Source organism: Loa loa, assembly GCF_000183805.2.
Source record: "Loa loa unplaced genomic scaffold supercont3.7, whole genome shotgun sequence".
NCBI classification, from domain to species: Eukaryota; Metazoa; Nematoda; class Chromadorea; order Rhabditida; family Onchocercidae; genus Loa; species Loa loa.
This window is the reverse complement of record NW_018108187.1, coordinates 670589-687953: the sequence shown is the minus strand read 5'-3', so window position 1 is coordinate 687953 and position 17365 is coordinate 670589. Positions and strand designations below refer to the sequence as shown.

General features: G+C 28.6%; 3 protein-coding genes across 3 annotated transcripts in view; all 3 read left to right on the top strand.

Annotated features, from left to right (window-relative positions):
* The first annotated feature begins 9173 nt into the window (after positions 1-9173).
* On the top strand, positions 9174-12604 carry LOAG_06519 (hypothetical protein). Its single transcript, XM_020447162.1, has 8 exons — positions 9174-9408; positions 10111-10214; positions 10456-10528; positions 10611-10693; positions 11006-11209; positions 11611-11745; positions 11964-12082; positions 12330-12604. The coding sequence occupies exons 1-8, from the start codon at positions 9330-9332 to the stop codon at positions 12403-12405; spliced, it is 873 nt and encodes a 290-aa protein (XP_020302578.1). The 5' UTR covers positions 9174-9329; the 3' UTR covers positions 12406-12604.
* A 3119-nt stretch (positions 12605-15723) lies between these two features.
* Positions 15724-16902, top strand: LOAG_06518 (hypothetical protein; the record flags this gene model as incomplete). Its single annotated transcript, XM_003142054.1, has 2 exons — positions 15724-15763; positions 16604-16902. The coding sequence occupies 2 exons, from the start codon at positions 15724-15726 to the stop codon at positions 16900-16902; spliced, it is 339 nt and encodes a 112-aa protein (XP_003142102.1).
* A 29-nt stretch (positions 16903-16931) lies between these two features.
* The window catches only part of LOAG_00363, a 10308-nt gene continuing 9874 nt past the window's right edge, over positions 16932-17365 (top strand). The window contains exon 1 of the mRNA XM_020445412.1: positions 16932-17249. Within this exon, the coding sequence (XP_020304128.1) occupies positions 17189-17249 (61 nt within the window). The 5' untranslated portion in view covers positions 16932-17188. The remainder of the gene's footprint in view (positions 17250-17365) is intronic.

The following is a 17365-nucleotide window of genomic DNA, read 5'->3' as shown; positions in this document are numbered from 1 at the left end:
CTCCTCCTCTCTCTCTCTCTCTCTCTCTCTCTCTCTCTCTCAGTAATTGCAACTATGTATTTCCAAATTCCGGAACTTCTTTACAATTTCAACATGAAAGAAGTCATCCAGTATTTCATGAAAATTAATGTAAATAGCTTTCATGGAACAATAAGTGAGCATTTATTTCATTCATAATAATTTATCGCTTTCATTTTCATTCTTATCGTTTGAATCATAAAATCTTCTCATTTACTTTCTCAACTACCAATCAATCTTTCGTTGTTCCTTTGGAACCTTCTGATTTTTCACGTTTGACACATTTGACAACAAAGTCCAATGATTGCAGCTTCTCTTATAACTCATTTGATGAATCATACGTTGAAATGGTTCATTTAGCACTAAATTTAATTTTTACTACCGTAAAATTATTGATAAAATAGAAGAATTGCATGAAACTTGTCTTGAAATTTGAAGAAAAGGTCAGGTTTCCAGAACAGTTCATATTGTTCTCATAGCTAGAAACATGATGATTATTGTTTACATAGAATTACGAAATGCTCAAAACTTTCACGTTTCAAATTGCAACTTTTTTCGGGGAAAAGTTATCTGAAACTTAGGAAGCAATTAGAACAATTAAATCAATGCATTAAATAGTTTTAGTTAGCTTTCATTAATGATAGTTATCCAACAAATGAAATTGTTTAAAGTTTTGCTTGTGAATCTCAATGACTTCTTCAGAATGATTCTGATAAGTTCCTCAAAATGATCCCAATGAGTTCCTTAGAGTGGTCCTGATGAAGTCCTCAGAATTACTCCTTCTTTTACTTGTTTCACGTTTACTAATATTATTACTCAAATATTCCTAATATTATTCCAATTTCATCGTTCATCATGCCGCATCGCTAATAGATGCGGAAAGTTCGAAGATAAACTTCAAATAACTGCCATTGTCGAAGTATTACTACAAAGAGGTAAGCAAAATTTTGAACTAATAGAATTTCCAAGTCGTTTATTATGCTTACTGAATAGTTAAAAGTTCTTAGTTTTCAAGTCATCAATTTTTCAAAATTTTTAAAATCTTTAAAGTTCCAGCATGAACCACTCTCTTTAACTCTTACTACAAAACTTAAAATTAAAACTTGGCAACATTTACAAAGTCTAATTAACAAGTCAAGAAAAAGTGGGAAGGGGAAAACAACAGAGTTGTTGTGAAGTTAAGAAAAGTTAGAAATTACCATTCATGGACAACACCTGTACTACGATTGACAGTTCTGATTGAAATCTAAATTGAAATTATGCTTGTCATTTATAAAACGTAAAATTTGAACTTAACTAAACTAAATTATGTTTGTTGTTGTAAAGCGTAAAATTATGACTCAGCATTTTGCAAAATTAAAATTTGGCATTTTAGGAAATGAAATTCGAAATATTAACATAATGAAATATTCTGAAGCATGTAAGAAAAGTTTACTTTAAATTCCCTTGGCCAATTTTCTCCGAGCTTTTTGACAATATCACGACTTTGCCGCAATAATAATATTCTTTTGTTTCCGCAACTGAGCCATTTCAATAATTTTAAAAATCATCCTTCGTTTTTTTTTCGGTAAGGCCTTACCATTTAAAACAATTTCAGGTGAGTGGTAATACATGAAAGGTTTGCAACAGTTAGCCAGGCTGAATGGTCATTTTCATCACCATTTATTAGCTTTTCCGTACTTACTTTGCTTGAATTTCCTAATTTAACTTACATATCTCAATGCTTTTTCCTTTTTTTATATTTCATTTATTGCATTGTAATATTCACAAAAGTTTTTATCCAAATTTCAAGTGATTTGGAAACTTCAATTTTCTTAATTTTTGCATGCATTAACTGCATTTTATATGTTACACTTTTTCTCAATATATCACAAATCGTCGTGTAAGTATAAATATTTCGCTAACAAGCTTCCTTTCTTTATTCATCCTATTCCATTGATTACAGTACAGTTAATTGCTACGCAAACAATTGCATAGCAATTATGATAGTTGTTATTTGCATAGTAGTTAATTACTACCTGATTAACATCTATTGCATTTTCTCAAATAACTTCAAACGTCAAAATTAGTCAAACCATTTGATCACCAAGAAAAAAAAAATGTCGTATTTCATAGTAACATCATAAGCACGATTTAAATAAAACATAGAAAAGCCAAAGGTTAAGCAGTGAAATTTAATTAAAAAAGGAAATTATTAGTAATTGAGAGACTCCATAGATGTTAGATCTGAATTTCGATGAAATATTGCACTCTATGGATAATTATCGTCGAGTTAGTGCAAAAAACAGAAATGACCAATGAATAAATAATTAATTTAAAGTGACTAGTGACCGTAATCAATCATTTCCATATCAATAATATTCTTTAAAGTCTGATAAATGAACATTGTTCATTGCTTCATGACGAAAGTCTTAGCAGCAATCGTTGGAGGGCACTTCTTCCCTGATATGAGCAGGAAATGCTAATCATTTACTTAATTTATAACTTGAATAATGGAATTATACAAAAGAATGGCATAAGAGATTCTAATTCATAGGATAAACCAAGTTTTCTTTTTTAGTATTAACAAAAAAGTGAACAAATGTAAAAGCATGAAATCATATCTAAACATTAATATTATTGCAGTAATAATTTTTTAAAAAAAAAAAAACAAGAAAATTATTCTTTAAAAATTTTTAAAAAATTGGAAAAAAAAATTGTTTACTGCAGTAATATTGATTTTTTATGAAACTTGAAAGTCTTTTTTTTTTGCAAAAATCAAATTTATTCTTTTTTCTATTTCTATCCCTATTAAGATATAATAATATTTTAGGAGATTTTTGATAAATGAAGTGATAAATTACTCATGGGATTTTATTATTTTTCAAATATTCGCACAAAATGTCGCCGATGCATATAACAAATTTGTTTCAAATATCTGATAGTTATCTTTTATACTGAAAAGTTATTGTGTGGAATGACCTTTTACTTTAATTATTAATTATTAATTTCAAATTAAAACAATTATGCTATAAAATTTGTCAACTGAATCCCTCAGATAACTTATTTATTCTTTCATTTAACCTAACATCAAATCTTAATAGAAGAGGAGAAGGATTTTCAAAAAAGATTTCTTTTCTTTTTGGTAATAATTCCACCAACTTATCTGCCAACATCTTCGTTTTTTTCTTACAACTCTTTTCATGTTCAATATTAATTCACTTTTAACTATTTCGACAAACATTTACATCATTTAAATTACCATTCATTAATTATACATAATTAGGGCTATTCAGAATACAATTGGTATTTGCAAATTTAAGGCAGCTATCTCATTTAATTCAAAAAAAAAGAATTTAAATATGATTGAAAGTTAAATGCCATTTTCTTTTTTTTTTGCTAATTTATGAAAAAGCACTAAGATATGAAACGTTCTGTATGGGAAATTCGAATTTTTCCATTATCCACTAAATTCTCAAAATATCCTTCACGAATTTTCTTTCGTCAATAACACTAAAAAAGAAGAAAACTGTAATTAATGAGAAGATTTCGGAGCCTTTATTGAATTGAAGTTGTTGATGAAAATATTGAAGTTAGAAAATTGATGGTTAGTTGATGAGTGCTTGACAACAGTTAATAAAAGAGCATAAATAGGCCTGACTTCTTCTTCTTCTTCTTCTTCTTCTTTAACCTTTCAAACGTCATCCATCAATTTTCAACTTTTCCTCCTTTTTTTTTTTTGCAGCTTCTTTTTTTCCATAATTCTTTCTACCTATGAAAAATTATGAAGAATATTAATGGCTTGAAAAAAAAAAAGAAGATTAAATTTTGGTATCATCAAATAAACGAATTTGATTTAAGTAGAATTTCGTTAATTTTCATTATTCTTTTTCTTTTTCTTTTTTTAATATCATAGGGTCAAAAAGGTCAACGAAAGCGGAAAGATAAGTTTGTTTAAAAGAAGGATTTGAAAACATTGTACTTTGCTTTTCTATTTGCTGTACTCAAAAAAAGGTCAAATATTTTAAAAATCAAATGAATAATTCATTTTGAACAAAAAAAGAAAAAAAAGAATTTAAAGGAAAAGCACTAAGGTTTCACTATTTTTTTTAATACCTTTTTCTTTTCTTTTCTTTTTTTTTTGAAAAAAATAGGTAAAAGTTCGTACATGTGAAAAAAAAAAAGAAATCAAAAGAAATAATAAATGCCTGATCATTGGTCTCAACTGATCCTAAAGTACAAAATATTACATAACTTATCGATTGATTGATTGATTATGATCTGATGAAAATATAATTTACCTATCATTCATGCTTTATATTAATTTGAAGTGAAAAAAAAGAAAAAAAAACTAATTTATTAATCATTTCTTTTTTCTTTTTTATAAGAGAAAGAGAGGGGGAGGAAAAGAAAAAAAGGAATGTCTTCAAAAACTGAAAATATTTTGTTAATTTAGAATCGTGGCTAAATAGCCATTTGTGGTCAAATACATCATTTACTGCTTGCTATACCCAAGCCTATACATAAACCACACATCTCACTCAGTCGTATGTTTTTCATCGTATCTCTCTTTTCTCTTCATTTCGTTTTTCTCTTTTTTAGAAATTTGAAAAAAAAATTTTTTTTATCAGACTTTTTTTATCAGTTCAGTAAATCTTAATTTACTGAAGAATTTTAAAACTTAATGAGAGTATAGCTTACTAAAGAATAATCAAAGTGATAAGATTATGATTTACTAAATTTCAAAACTTTTCAAAAGAATTTTCAAAATTGATGACTTATGACCTTCCTATTTTGACATTGTAGCGCATTAATTAATTAATTAATTTACACTAAGTACAAATGAATGATTAATCTATTTATGCATTTGTTTAATGTATTCTGAATGTTATATAAGTATGAACCAAAATCGGTTGAAATTTTATTTGAGCAATTAATTCTGTATCAAATCGGAATTTGTTGATTATTATTGATTTCGAATTATATTACTTTATTGCCTATAGCAAATTATAATACTATTAGCAAGAAATTACGTATAACTTATTAATACTTTTCATTACTGTTCAATTTGAATAAATGGAAACATCAGTAATATTCACTTCTTAGTTCATTTCTTTCTAATCATTTAACTTAAAATGAATTCAAATGTTCTGCACCTTATTTTTTAGTGTTTATTTATTTTCTTAATGATTGATTGAAATATTTCATTGTCTTCCACTCGAAATTTATCATTTAAATTTACATTCATTTTTTAACAAATTCAAAGTAATCTGCAAATCATTAAAATGCCTCTACAAAGCTTATTTTAGCTTATCATAAAAATTTTCTAAGTGTAGTTTATTCAAGCCATGTTGATAATGCTCAATTAGTTACTCCCTTCTTTAAATTTTGATTTGTTTGAGGTAGTTCTAAATTATTTAATAATTGAATTAAATTTCAAAATTAGATTAGAAGAAGTGCTCTTTTATTTTGACAATTTCGGCAGTAAATTTCAAAAATTTTTGAATGTTTTTTTTTACTTACACAAAACTAGACAGGAAATTCATTTGTGCTGTTCAAACTGAAAGCAATAAAAAAAAACACTTCAATAATTTTTCAATGAAAGATATCAGGTAATTGTCAGTTGACCTATTTCAATTAGATAAAGTAAAATAAGCTTGATAAAGGTGAAAGATTGCATTTTCAAATGGTTTCATCACTTTGCTCTTATTTATTAAGCAAAATTTCTTTTTTTTCCAACATTAGAATAACTAATTCAAACTGAATTGAAATTCAAGCTTCTTATTTGCTATTTTGTCCAATATATTTATTTGATGCGACATTTCCATTATGCATATGTTGTAAATAAAATCAGAAGATAGTGGATCGTTTGCATAACTTATCAGATATTTTGAATTAAAATTTTGGAAACAGATCCCAAATCCAAGTGGATCAAAATTTTGGAATTATGACAAGGAGAAAAGAACTTATCAGAAGTGACAATTTAGTAAGGATATCTTCTTTTAAAAGATAAATGAAAATAAATCGAAAAACACTTATCATTTGTATTTCATCTTTCTAATTTCTCTTATATTCCTTATATTAAGCAACATACACACACAAACACACACACACACGCACACACACACATGCACACTCACATACACATACATACACATACACGCATAAACACGCGTGCACATACACATATGTGTATAGGAACACACCTGTTGTTTAACTTCAAAATAATTTCAATTTAATCCATCATTTTTCATCTAATCTTGCTATTTCTTCAAATCCTTCACTATGATAAATTATTTTGCAAAATAAATTTAATTAATTTGATAGATGAATTGATGGAAGTTTCATCTTTCCATTTAACATAACATTTTCATTTCTTTCATTCATCCATCCTTCTATTCCTTCTTGTAGTAAAAATTTATGAATATGTAATCTAAAATGTTAGTCAAATTAGTATTTTTTGAAATTGAAATTCAAAAATAAACCTTTTTTATTTCTCATTCAATTCATGCTTATCTCTTCCTCTCTTCCTCTCTTTTTTTTCTCTGGCAAACATTACTAGCTTATTCGATTTCATTTTATCTTCTTCAGCTAAGAAGCTAATAAAAATTTTTAAATTGCGTCATTTCCGACTAATCTTTTTTTTTCCTTTCACTATTTTCACTTTTTTTTTTCTTGCACTTCTTTGTCATTGAAATTTCCAAAATTTTAGAAAATTGCTAGAAAAAATTTGATTATCCATTGGTGGAAAACAGATTTTTGCACTAAAAATATTCTTATTAAAGAAAGATATTTTATTAAAAATAGTAATTTTATAGTTTGATTTTTATCTCTTCACATTATGGAAATTCGTTGAAATTACAACATTCGATGACATTTTCATTTTATTCAACAATTTTATTTTCAAAATTTTCATAAGATAAAGAGAAGGGAATGATTCTCTAAGATGACAAGAACTTCTCTCAGTTGACAAAACTCTTAGAGCCAAGACAGTCAGTCAAAAACAAGGCGAAAAAAGAAAACACATCTCTCAGAAATTTGTCGAGGTAATTTATTATCATAGAAGTCGAATGATTTGTGTTCGATTTCAGAATTAGATTCATTTTCCTCTCAATTCTTCTCTCTTTCTCTCTCTTACCATTTACCTTGGGAATCAGAATTTATCAAAATTTATCAGCAGGATATTATAGATATGTGAAAAATTAACAGGTTACGAAATTTTACAACTCTCTGAATTGCTATTACCTGAATGATTTAACAGAATGAAATGAATCTATAAATGTACTAAATATTGAAATGTAAACATTCAATTTATTATCAGTGAAATATCACTGAAGAAATTAGGTCTAACTGAAATGATACACTTGTTGCTTATTCACTTTTAGATGTTTTTTTCTTTTCGATATTAGATTAAGTATCCAACCTATCTTGTATATCTATACTACGGAATGATCACAAATGCATTAAATTTCAAAAGGGCAATTTTGAACTAATCGTGTTTATTTATCAGCACTTTATTTATCAACGAATGTTGCAACAATTCTGAAAATTTGGAAATTTGAAATTTGTTGACATAAAAATATCTGTCACAAATGTTGCTAAGTTTGTTTAAACTTCAAACAAAAGTCCAGAAACAGAAGGATTGTAAAACTGTTTTGCAAAGATTGTGTCACAACCCCAAGGGAGGAATAGCTTGATAAATGACTGATGAGAATAGGCCAATGATAGATCGAATCAGTTGTTGCTGCAAATAAAATAAAGCTATAATGTGAGATTTACGTTATTTAAACAAAATAAATAGAATGAAAGTAAGGTAAATAAAATAAATAAGTCTAGTCAAGTAAAAAAAAAACTCAATTGAATTTAAACTAAGTTGAAATTTTAAACTACTTTAAATTAAATTTAAACTAAACCATTCTTTGTCAAAGGAATGATTAAAGCTTATTTATAATTTGTTCTTCGTAATGGATGTTATTGGAAAAAGCGGAAATTATAGAAAGCAAAAAAGAGATAAGTGAAGCAAAAGTTGTTTTATTTTGATTGGTTACTTACCTGGCTTTATTTACCTTATTTTTACTCTACTTATTTCATTCACGTCTTCTAATATTTAGTTCTCTTAAATCTCAAACTTGATTTTTATCACTTTTGTCAGTATTTTTATCATTGGATCCGTCATTGAATAATTCAGCCTAATTTTTCTCTAAAAATAATATCATCTCAGTGGTGGGAGGGAGAGAGGCAAAAAGCGCAAATTAAATTTAAGGAGGGGATAGTAATTCCCATGGGATAATATGTCATTCATTCACATTTTGCAATTATTTTAACCAGTAGCGCTGCATCCCGAGAGATTTCTTGTTTTCTTCTACTTCTGATTCATCTAATCGATAAAATCATTCATCATCTATCCTCATTACATGTAAAAATCGCGAAAATGCAACTATCGATCATGAAAATAGAGAGAAGCATACTGATAAGTTACTGATAACTTGATAACGTTATCTGTCATTACTGGAATGATACTTTTTAATAATCACCATTATCTCTTTTCGAACTAAATCAATTGTAACATTCTTATCAGATTTATACCAATCAAATTTAGCATGTCAAACTACTAAATTACTGTTGATTATTATTCGCACGGTAAGCTGAATATTCAGTGAGTAAATTAATATTCCATACTTTAGTGCACACAATAGTTAATGCTTATATTGTGTGAGAAAGTTTCCGTATGTGCTTATTTTCGTTTATAAGATGAAAGAATATGTTAAGGATAAAATATAAATTTCTCACGATAAAAGTAAATTTCAAATAAAAGGAAAAGAGAATGGGATGGGATTGAACGGATATTAGATGAATTATTTATCATTTTTAAGTGGCTAAAGTGCTTCTAATAAACAAACCATTTCCTTTTTTTTTTTTAAACTCTTCTTTATTCAAGTAATTCCGTTCTTTTTTTTTCTATTCTAATACCGTTCTATTTGCTGAAATTTCATTCTATTTTGTTTCTTCAAATATTGTGAATGAATATTTTATCTAAAAATTAGTGTAAAAATTTAATTTCCAATTTGTTCCATTGTTAATCATTGAAAATATTCATGCAATAAATAATGTCTGCATCATTATCCTACCATAAACATATAATATCTGTTAGTATCATTCGATAAATGTTAAACTGTTTATAGGTATTAATCAAAACGACTACTCTTTCTGATGCATATTTCCTGATTCATCCAAATTTTGCCGAAATAAAATGATGCAAGGATTGAAAAATATGTGAAATTCAACTGGACGCCATATTTTCTTCCATCTTCTGAAAGCTTCGACAAAATTCAATGCTTCAACATCACATGTCACTTAGGCATCGTGCGGGAAACACTCCACGACCTAAGCGCTTATCATTTTCTTTTGAGCGTAAGTTATCAGCATTTAACATTGTTTGTCGCATTTTTAATTAATTATTTATTTCAAACATTTGCAGAGATTATTTTATGACAAAGTTTGAAAATCATTGATTAACATTTATTGTCATGGCTGGTATTCATTGATTAATCCAATGATTGATTTATTTATTTAAAATAAACATTCTTCGTTGTATTCCTTCTCATTTCTCATCAATCAAAATAAATTTATCCAACAATTTATCATCCATTTTATTCGTTTCTTATTTAATATAACAAGTAATAGGAAGAAAGAGTTGAAAATATGTTAATTATTTAATTTTAAGATTTTTAAATCTATAACTAACATTAAATCAAATAAAACAAAAACAAATGTTTTGTGTTTCTATCATTATATTTTACAAATTCAACGAAAATTTCATTACTTTTAGCGGTATAAATGAAATTCTGATGATTTACCGAAGCGATTCTGACGCGCAAATCGATTGTCTAACCTTGGTATAAGGGGGGTGAAATCTGTTTCCCTCAGGATAGCTGAAGTACATAATGAAGCAGTTATATTCAGTAAAGTGAGATGAAATGTCTTCAATCTATTCTCAAATTTTCAATCAAAGTATGACGTCTTGCTTGCTTAAATAAAGCGTAGACAATGGTAAGCAAAACTGGTAGTACTATGGGATGGATCAAACCTTGTGCTTTTTCTTTTTTTTTTCAGCTACCATTAAGCTGGAACTTGATATCTGTGGTTGGATATTGATAATTGTGGCATATGTTGTTGTCTTTTTAACATTACCCTTCTCAGCATGTGCTTGTATTAAGGTCACATATTTCATTGTTCATTTTGTTTCATGAATTTCAAGAAGATTTATGTGATCATTTAAACAAAATTTTGTATTTTTGATACAAAAAGTTCTATTGAATTATCATTTTTTACTGAATTTATTGAATCACATAATATTAAAACTTTAATTGTCTTTTTTTTCTATCCTTTGGGATTTTATCATTTGATGAAATTTCTTACTTATTATTATTCATTATCGGTAAAGCATCATTATTTCAGGTCGTACAGGAATATGAACGAGCAGTGATATTCCGATTAGGAAGATTAATGACCGGTAGAGCTCGTGGACCTGGTATTATTTCTCCGACAAAAATTTTCATCTTTTGAATTTATTTTCAAAAAGATTTCATTAAGTTTATATGCGCTTATTGTAGGTTTGTTTTTTATTTTGCCATGCATTGACTCCTACAGGAAGGTGGATTTACGTGTTGTATCATTTGATGTACCACCGCAAGAGGTATTATTACCAGCATTTGATTTGCATATAACTTGAAAATCTTAATTAACCTTTCTTCAAGAAGATCTATATATCATAGTAGTGTTTAGTTGAGCCATTACCATATACTCTAGTGTTTTATTGATGGTACTGAACCATAATCCGTAATACTTCATAATACGTATGGATGATTAAAACTTTTGAATTAACATAGATATTAATATTTGGTTAGTATAGCATTTCTTTGATTATAATTATGTGCTATTAGAAAAATTTTATAATTTTTAAAGTTTTTTCAAATAAATTAAAATCATATTTGTTACAAAAATTCAGATTTTGTCACGTGATTCGGTGACAGTAGCTGTAGACGCAGTCGTATATTTCCGTATCTCAAATGCTACTGTATCCGTAACAAATGTTGAGGATGCTAGTCATTCGACAAAATTATTAGCGCAAACAACGCTTAGGAACATACTTGGTACAAAAACCTTAGCTGAAATGCTCAGCGATCGGGAAGCTATCTCTATGCAAATGCATGTAAGTTATTGCATTCAAGTGTGAAAGTATGATATCCAGTAAATGGATACTGAAATTGGGAATTTGAAGCAATGAAATTTACATTCGAGATACGATGGCGGACGAATCACAAAAGCAAATGGCGATTTGTTTAATCTAATCGATGCTTTAGTTATTTATTATTGAGAATTTAATTCTTTTCGGCTTGCTCAAACTCTTTACTTCACTTCGATGAAGTTCTTTAAATGGATTTTTCAAGAAAAATTCGAAAATAATTCAAATCATTTAAATCAATGTGAATTATCTTTGAGGATTTGTTACAAATTAATATTTCATATTTTAATTAACAAATGAAAATTTTTTCCAATCAGAAGAGAAAATAAAGTTAGTAAAGGGATTTAAATGTTCCCCATTTCTTCCAGAATACTCTAGATGAAGCAACCGGTCCATGGGGCGTTCGAGTAGAACGAGTAGAAGTGAAAGATGTTCGTCTACCTGTACAATTACAGCGTGTCATGGCTTCTGAAGCGGAAGCTGCACGAGAAGCTCGTGCTAAGGTATCATATGAAGTGAAACTATTAGTAAAATTAAAGTTATTTATCAAATATATCTTAACAATGTAAAAATCAGAATTAAAATAACGCTTGATTCTCGTCCTTATCTTGGCTTAAATGCATGCATATCACACATTTCATTTCCATCACTCGAATTAATTAATTATGGTACTGGTAATTAGATCATAATCGTACTCATCCGTCTTAATCTGATTATTAAGGTAATAGCAGCAGAGGGTGAGAAGAAAGCTTCGGAATCTCTTAATGAAGCTGCAAATATGATTGCCGAATCACCGTGCGCTATTCAGTTGCGGTATCTTCAAACTCTCAATTCTATCAGGTTCAGGTTTATTTCTTAGTTTTATTATTTGACATTTCTCAAAGCTATAAATTAGCTTTTTAGTCTCCAAATGTCTTCATTTTACTCTAGGTTCCTTTAAAATCAAGTGACATAAGATAATAGATGGATATATGAAGAGACAAAAAGGGAATTGTGTAAATTGAACAATTAACTGACATATATGGATGATTGATGAATGTATACAAACAATTCATTCTTTAATTTTAAATTAAAATATATTTTGCAGTGCCGAGAAGAATTCAACAGTAATATTTCCATTTCCAATAGAACTTATCCAACTGTTTATCCCACACCATTCATGAGTATACCATTATCCGATCATTAATCATTAACCTTTGTTCAGTTAATTTCTCCTGCTGTTCATTTCCAAAAAAAGAAAAATAAACTTTATGACTGATTGAATGATTGGTATAATAAATATTTATACAACAACAAATCATACAATCTTGTTAAGGATTATTTTAGGCAGTAAATATTGTATCCCTATTTATGCATGCTCTATGATTTGTTACTTAATTCAGGAGTATGCTTTTACACTGATATCCTTTTTATCTTTGATGAATAAATCGTATTCAATATATGAGTGAAATGTTTCTGACAGTAATATGAAGTTTGGCTGATTTTAATTTCAGATTAAGATTTCTGAATAATCAATTGCAGGAATAAAATTGAATGATCAAAACCGTTAATTTTTATTTCCTCCCTTTTGCACGCTTTTTCCAGAAAAAAAAGTTAAAATGAACTGCCCTTCCTTGGAGAAATGATTTATATACTAAATAATACTGTTCGTCTTCATGCAAATTTCTACGAACGACCCATTCATTTCCCATCTTTTGTTGACGAAAGTGACAGGTAATACTTTTTCACATTTCGTTCATTTGAATTCAATAATTAGAATCCCAGGGGACAATGTACTTATATAATAACTTTGTCAAGTTGATCATTGCTGAAATCACCCAACAATCAAGACAACAATTTAGCAAACCACTCGATAGCCTTGGGTTGTGGAACAATTCGTGTAAATCGTTTCATTGTCAAACAGTGGTGTTTCGTTGTGCTACTCATTAAATTTTCACTGAGATCGCATATGAATTAAGGGTTTTTTGAAAATTTACTTCGTTCAATTCAAACAACTTAAACAAATATTTCCATATTTGACCACTAGTGGACAACATGATAGTAATCAATATCCTGAATTGTTAACATACTGATCCAAAATAGCGAAAACCTTATCAAATTATCACTAAGATCGTCCTAAAATTAAAGTTTTTTTAAAACTTTCTTTAATTTAAACAATCTAAAAAATATTTCCACATGTGATCACTAGTGGACAACACAATCAGTAATTCTGATAGTGATCGCTATCCCAGATCGATAATACAATGTTCAAAAATAGGAAAAACCTTGCCAAGTTTTCATTAAAACCGAATAAAAATTGAGGATTTTTTTCAATATTTCGAGATGTTATTCAACAAATATTTCCGCACGTTCGTTTTTTTTAGTAATGAACAGAAAAGTTTTCAAAAAAATCGTCATAGGTGGTTATGATGACAAATTTGAACATTGTCAACAAGAAATTTTGTTGCATCTTCTCGAACTAAGTGTATTTCTCTCATTTTATGTTCACAAAATTTCTAAAAAGTTATATGCAACTGAATTGTTGTGGTTTTCGTTTATTTGTAATTTCACTCATTTTATTTCTGCACCAAACGTTTGAAAATTTTTATACTCTCTCATATGGCCGAAGTATGAAGAAATTACTTCAACAGTTTGGTATTTCCAAGACATTGCAAGAGAGGTTAAGTAATTAAACATTGAAGTAAAGGAAAAACTTATGTTGAAGAGAAGCAATTGGCAAGGATTTGGCAATAGCTTAGATTGAATTAAATCTTTTGATCATGCCGATTGTTATTGTCTTTATACTTGTTGTTAATACTTTCAGATTTTCACTGAACGTACATCCTCATTATTACAATTATAACACTTGGGCAATATCAAGTATAAAAAGATAACAAGCGATCATAAGATATGATCAAGTGATTTAATTTCATATGCCAGTTGTTAGCATGGTTGATTGCTTCATTTTTTGCTCTTTTAGTAACTTTTTAATCCACTTTTTCCATTATCATAGGATAATGAAAAAATTCTGATACTAATGATCTGGACGTGACTTCTTACAAGCGATTGAATGATCAATCGATTGATTTTATGGTGGGTAAAAATGAGACGAATGTTTAAAGGTTCCTACAATTATTCCTTTTCGTTAGCCTTTTGAGTAGTAGCAAAGTGCCATCAACAAAGCAAATATCGTCTCCATCCGTCGCCCTGATTTCAGCATAACAAATAAATTTCGCCCATGCTCCAATTGCTTTGGTTTCATCGGAACAAACAAATCTCTCTATCTCTCATTTCCCCTTCAATTTGCATCATCCTTAGTCATTAACGCTTCTATGACATCTGATGTCATTTTGTATCACATAAGTTGTTGTAGTGTCCTTATCCGAATTGTTTTCTTTTCAATTACTATAGTTATGATAGTTTCATGAGTGAAAGAATGATACTGTCAACAGCATTTGTCAACCCCTAAAGACATCTGTTGTTTATCATTTTTGGTAGTAATGTGATATGAAAAATTGAACATCAATCGTATTTTAAAGTTTTGTTTTCTATAATTTTGCATTACTTTTCAAGTATAAAAGAAATAAATCGATGAAGGAAGCTATTCTTAAGCATGCATATCTCTGGTCATTAATGTCCACATTTGTCTATTTCAATATTTTCTTTTTGCTGAGGAAGACTTAATTGCAATTGCATTCCATCCTATTCAATTATTCATCCATTACATGTGCTGCTTGAAATTTCTTCCTTATTACATTCACATTATAAAAAATTTTTTGACTGAAACTTCGACAGTTGCGCAAGAGACTGATGGAGCATCCACTGAAGTACCCAACTCCTAAGATTTTATGCAAATATGTATATTTTACTCACTCTGATCATTTCTCCGCGACGGTAATTGCCAACATAAGAATCTATTTTTTGCACTAGTCCAAAAATAAAAACGCTTAGTCTAGCCATAAATCAGGAGTATCTTTATCTTCACTCACTTCATCTGTCCGCTTCCTACTTTTATTTGACCTTTCCAGTCATTCCATTAACGATAAGCAACTTCTTGAATAAAACTGTTATTTGTAAACGATGCTTGAATTTATTTCCTAAGTTGTTTTTTTGATCTGATTTTTATCTGCAGTATCAATAGTATATTCTGAATTGTTATGAATTGGAAATCATAACTTTGAATTTGAAATTAAAAAATCATTTTAAAGTCAATTTCAAATCTAATTATGTGTATTTTAAGTATTAATACCAATGGAAAAAGGAAAAGCAGAAGGACCAGATTGTCACCACTATTATTGCATATGTATAACTTGAATAAAATATAAATTTAAAATTGGTACTATGAAAAAATGTTGAAATCATTTAGCGGAAGGAAACGTTGCATGAGGTATTTGTTATAGAACAGATATATTGCTTTTGCAGATTGCTACAAATTTTATGTTCCATACTTCAGCAGCGTAATAAATTTTTCCTATGTAATTATATATGGAAATTGAAATGTTATGCGCAGAATGCTTTCGTTATCACAGAGAATGATTACAGGTAAATAATCATTTTAGCTTCAATGACAAGTCTTTGATGGAGTAAGTAAAGTTCGAAGTATAAATGTTCACATTCCGACATTCCATTTTTTTCAGAAATAAAAGCATTCCATTTTCTTCTAACAAATCAAAACCAAAATGTGTGATCTTGTATGAACATTTTATTCAAATTATCTTGTTTACAAATATGATTGTTTTATGATATTTGCACCTAGAAAATTAAAAAATTCCGAGAAAACTGGATGGCTATCATTCGAAATTCTATATTTTGTCCAAAGTTTTCATATCGAATTCGTGAATATCAGTAATGTCAAATGAAACGCTATCTTTTTGCAGTGTCTTGGGGGTGAATTGTCGCATGTATACCATTATTTGTCATTTGTTCCAAATCTAAACAGTACCTAACTCTTTAATATCCAGTTTACCTCAACTTTTCTCATTCTTCTTTAGCTATCGTCATTTTATTAGTTTGAAATTAATTTACTGTGAGTTCATTGAAAATTCACTACGGAAACAATTGGATTTAATCAGATTTTTTGTGGTGGTTACTTGAATGAAAGAAGTAATTTTGGTGTATAATTTTAAAAGATGTGAAGATATTGTCAAGAACTAAGAATCTGAAAGATACTGATGTGACAAAAATGTATTCCAAATAAATTTTTCTCAAGTTTGAACTTTGAGTTTTTTTTGAACTTTTTTGAACGTATACATCCTTCAATACTTCCGGATCTGATGATCCGGAAGTATTGAAGGATGTATAGGTTTTCCGCAGTAACTCATCCTTTCGATGTACTTGTTGTTTTTTTTGTTACCATAAAAGTATTGTAATGAAATGGTACAGGCTGTGGACAGTTTACCACCAAAAATTTTAAATCATCAAGCCGCTTAAATCCGATTAAAGCCGTTCAGATGTCAAGCCGCTTAAATCATCTTAGTTTTTGTAAATTTCACAATAAAATTAATTTGTTTCTTCTAATTTTCCAGTTAATGCCATATGCATTTCATTGGACATTTCATGTAGAAACTATCGTTGCATTTCAGGTTTCTGAGAACTGTTTCCAGCATCAGATATGTCAACGATATGCTAATCCGGCTTTGATTATTTATCGCTTAGATGCGCCGAAAGAGCTATGCGATTAGACAAAATCAGGAATAAAACTACGCCTGATCAAATGTACTTTATCAATAACATAGCATTTCTGGAAGCCTATTGATTGATTGGTTGATTGATTAATTGATTGATAACATTATGAATGATTTCACACTGATTCCCATATTTTTTTTCTAGAATTTGCTAAAATTTCAAGCAAATTTATCTCGAAAATAAGGTGCAATTTTTATTGATCACATCGGAAATTCGAGTCTATTCCTGCAGCAGCACTTCAACCGAGAATTCCCGTAACAGTCTAGTGGTGATGCAATATTGATGAATAACAGCAGGCAAGCGCAGCTCAGGCTTCAATTTAGACGTCAACCATCTATGAACAGTAAATTATTTTGTCTTGATTTTGATACACATTGATACTGTTTGTAAAATTGTTTGGATTTCTCCGAAAAAGTTTCACTGCCATAAGAGTAAAGTTAAGGCTAAAATACCATAATT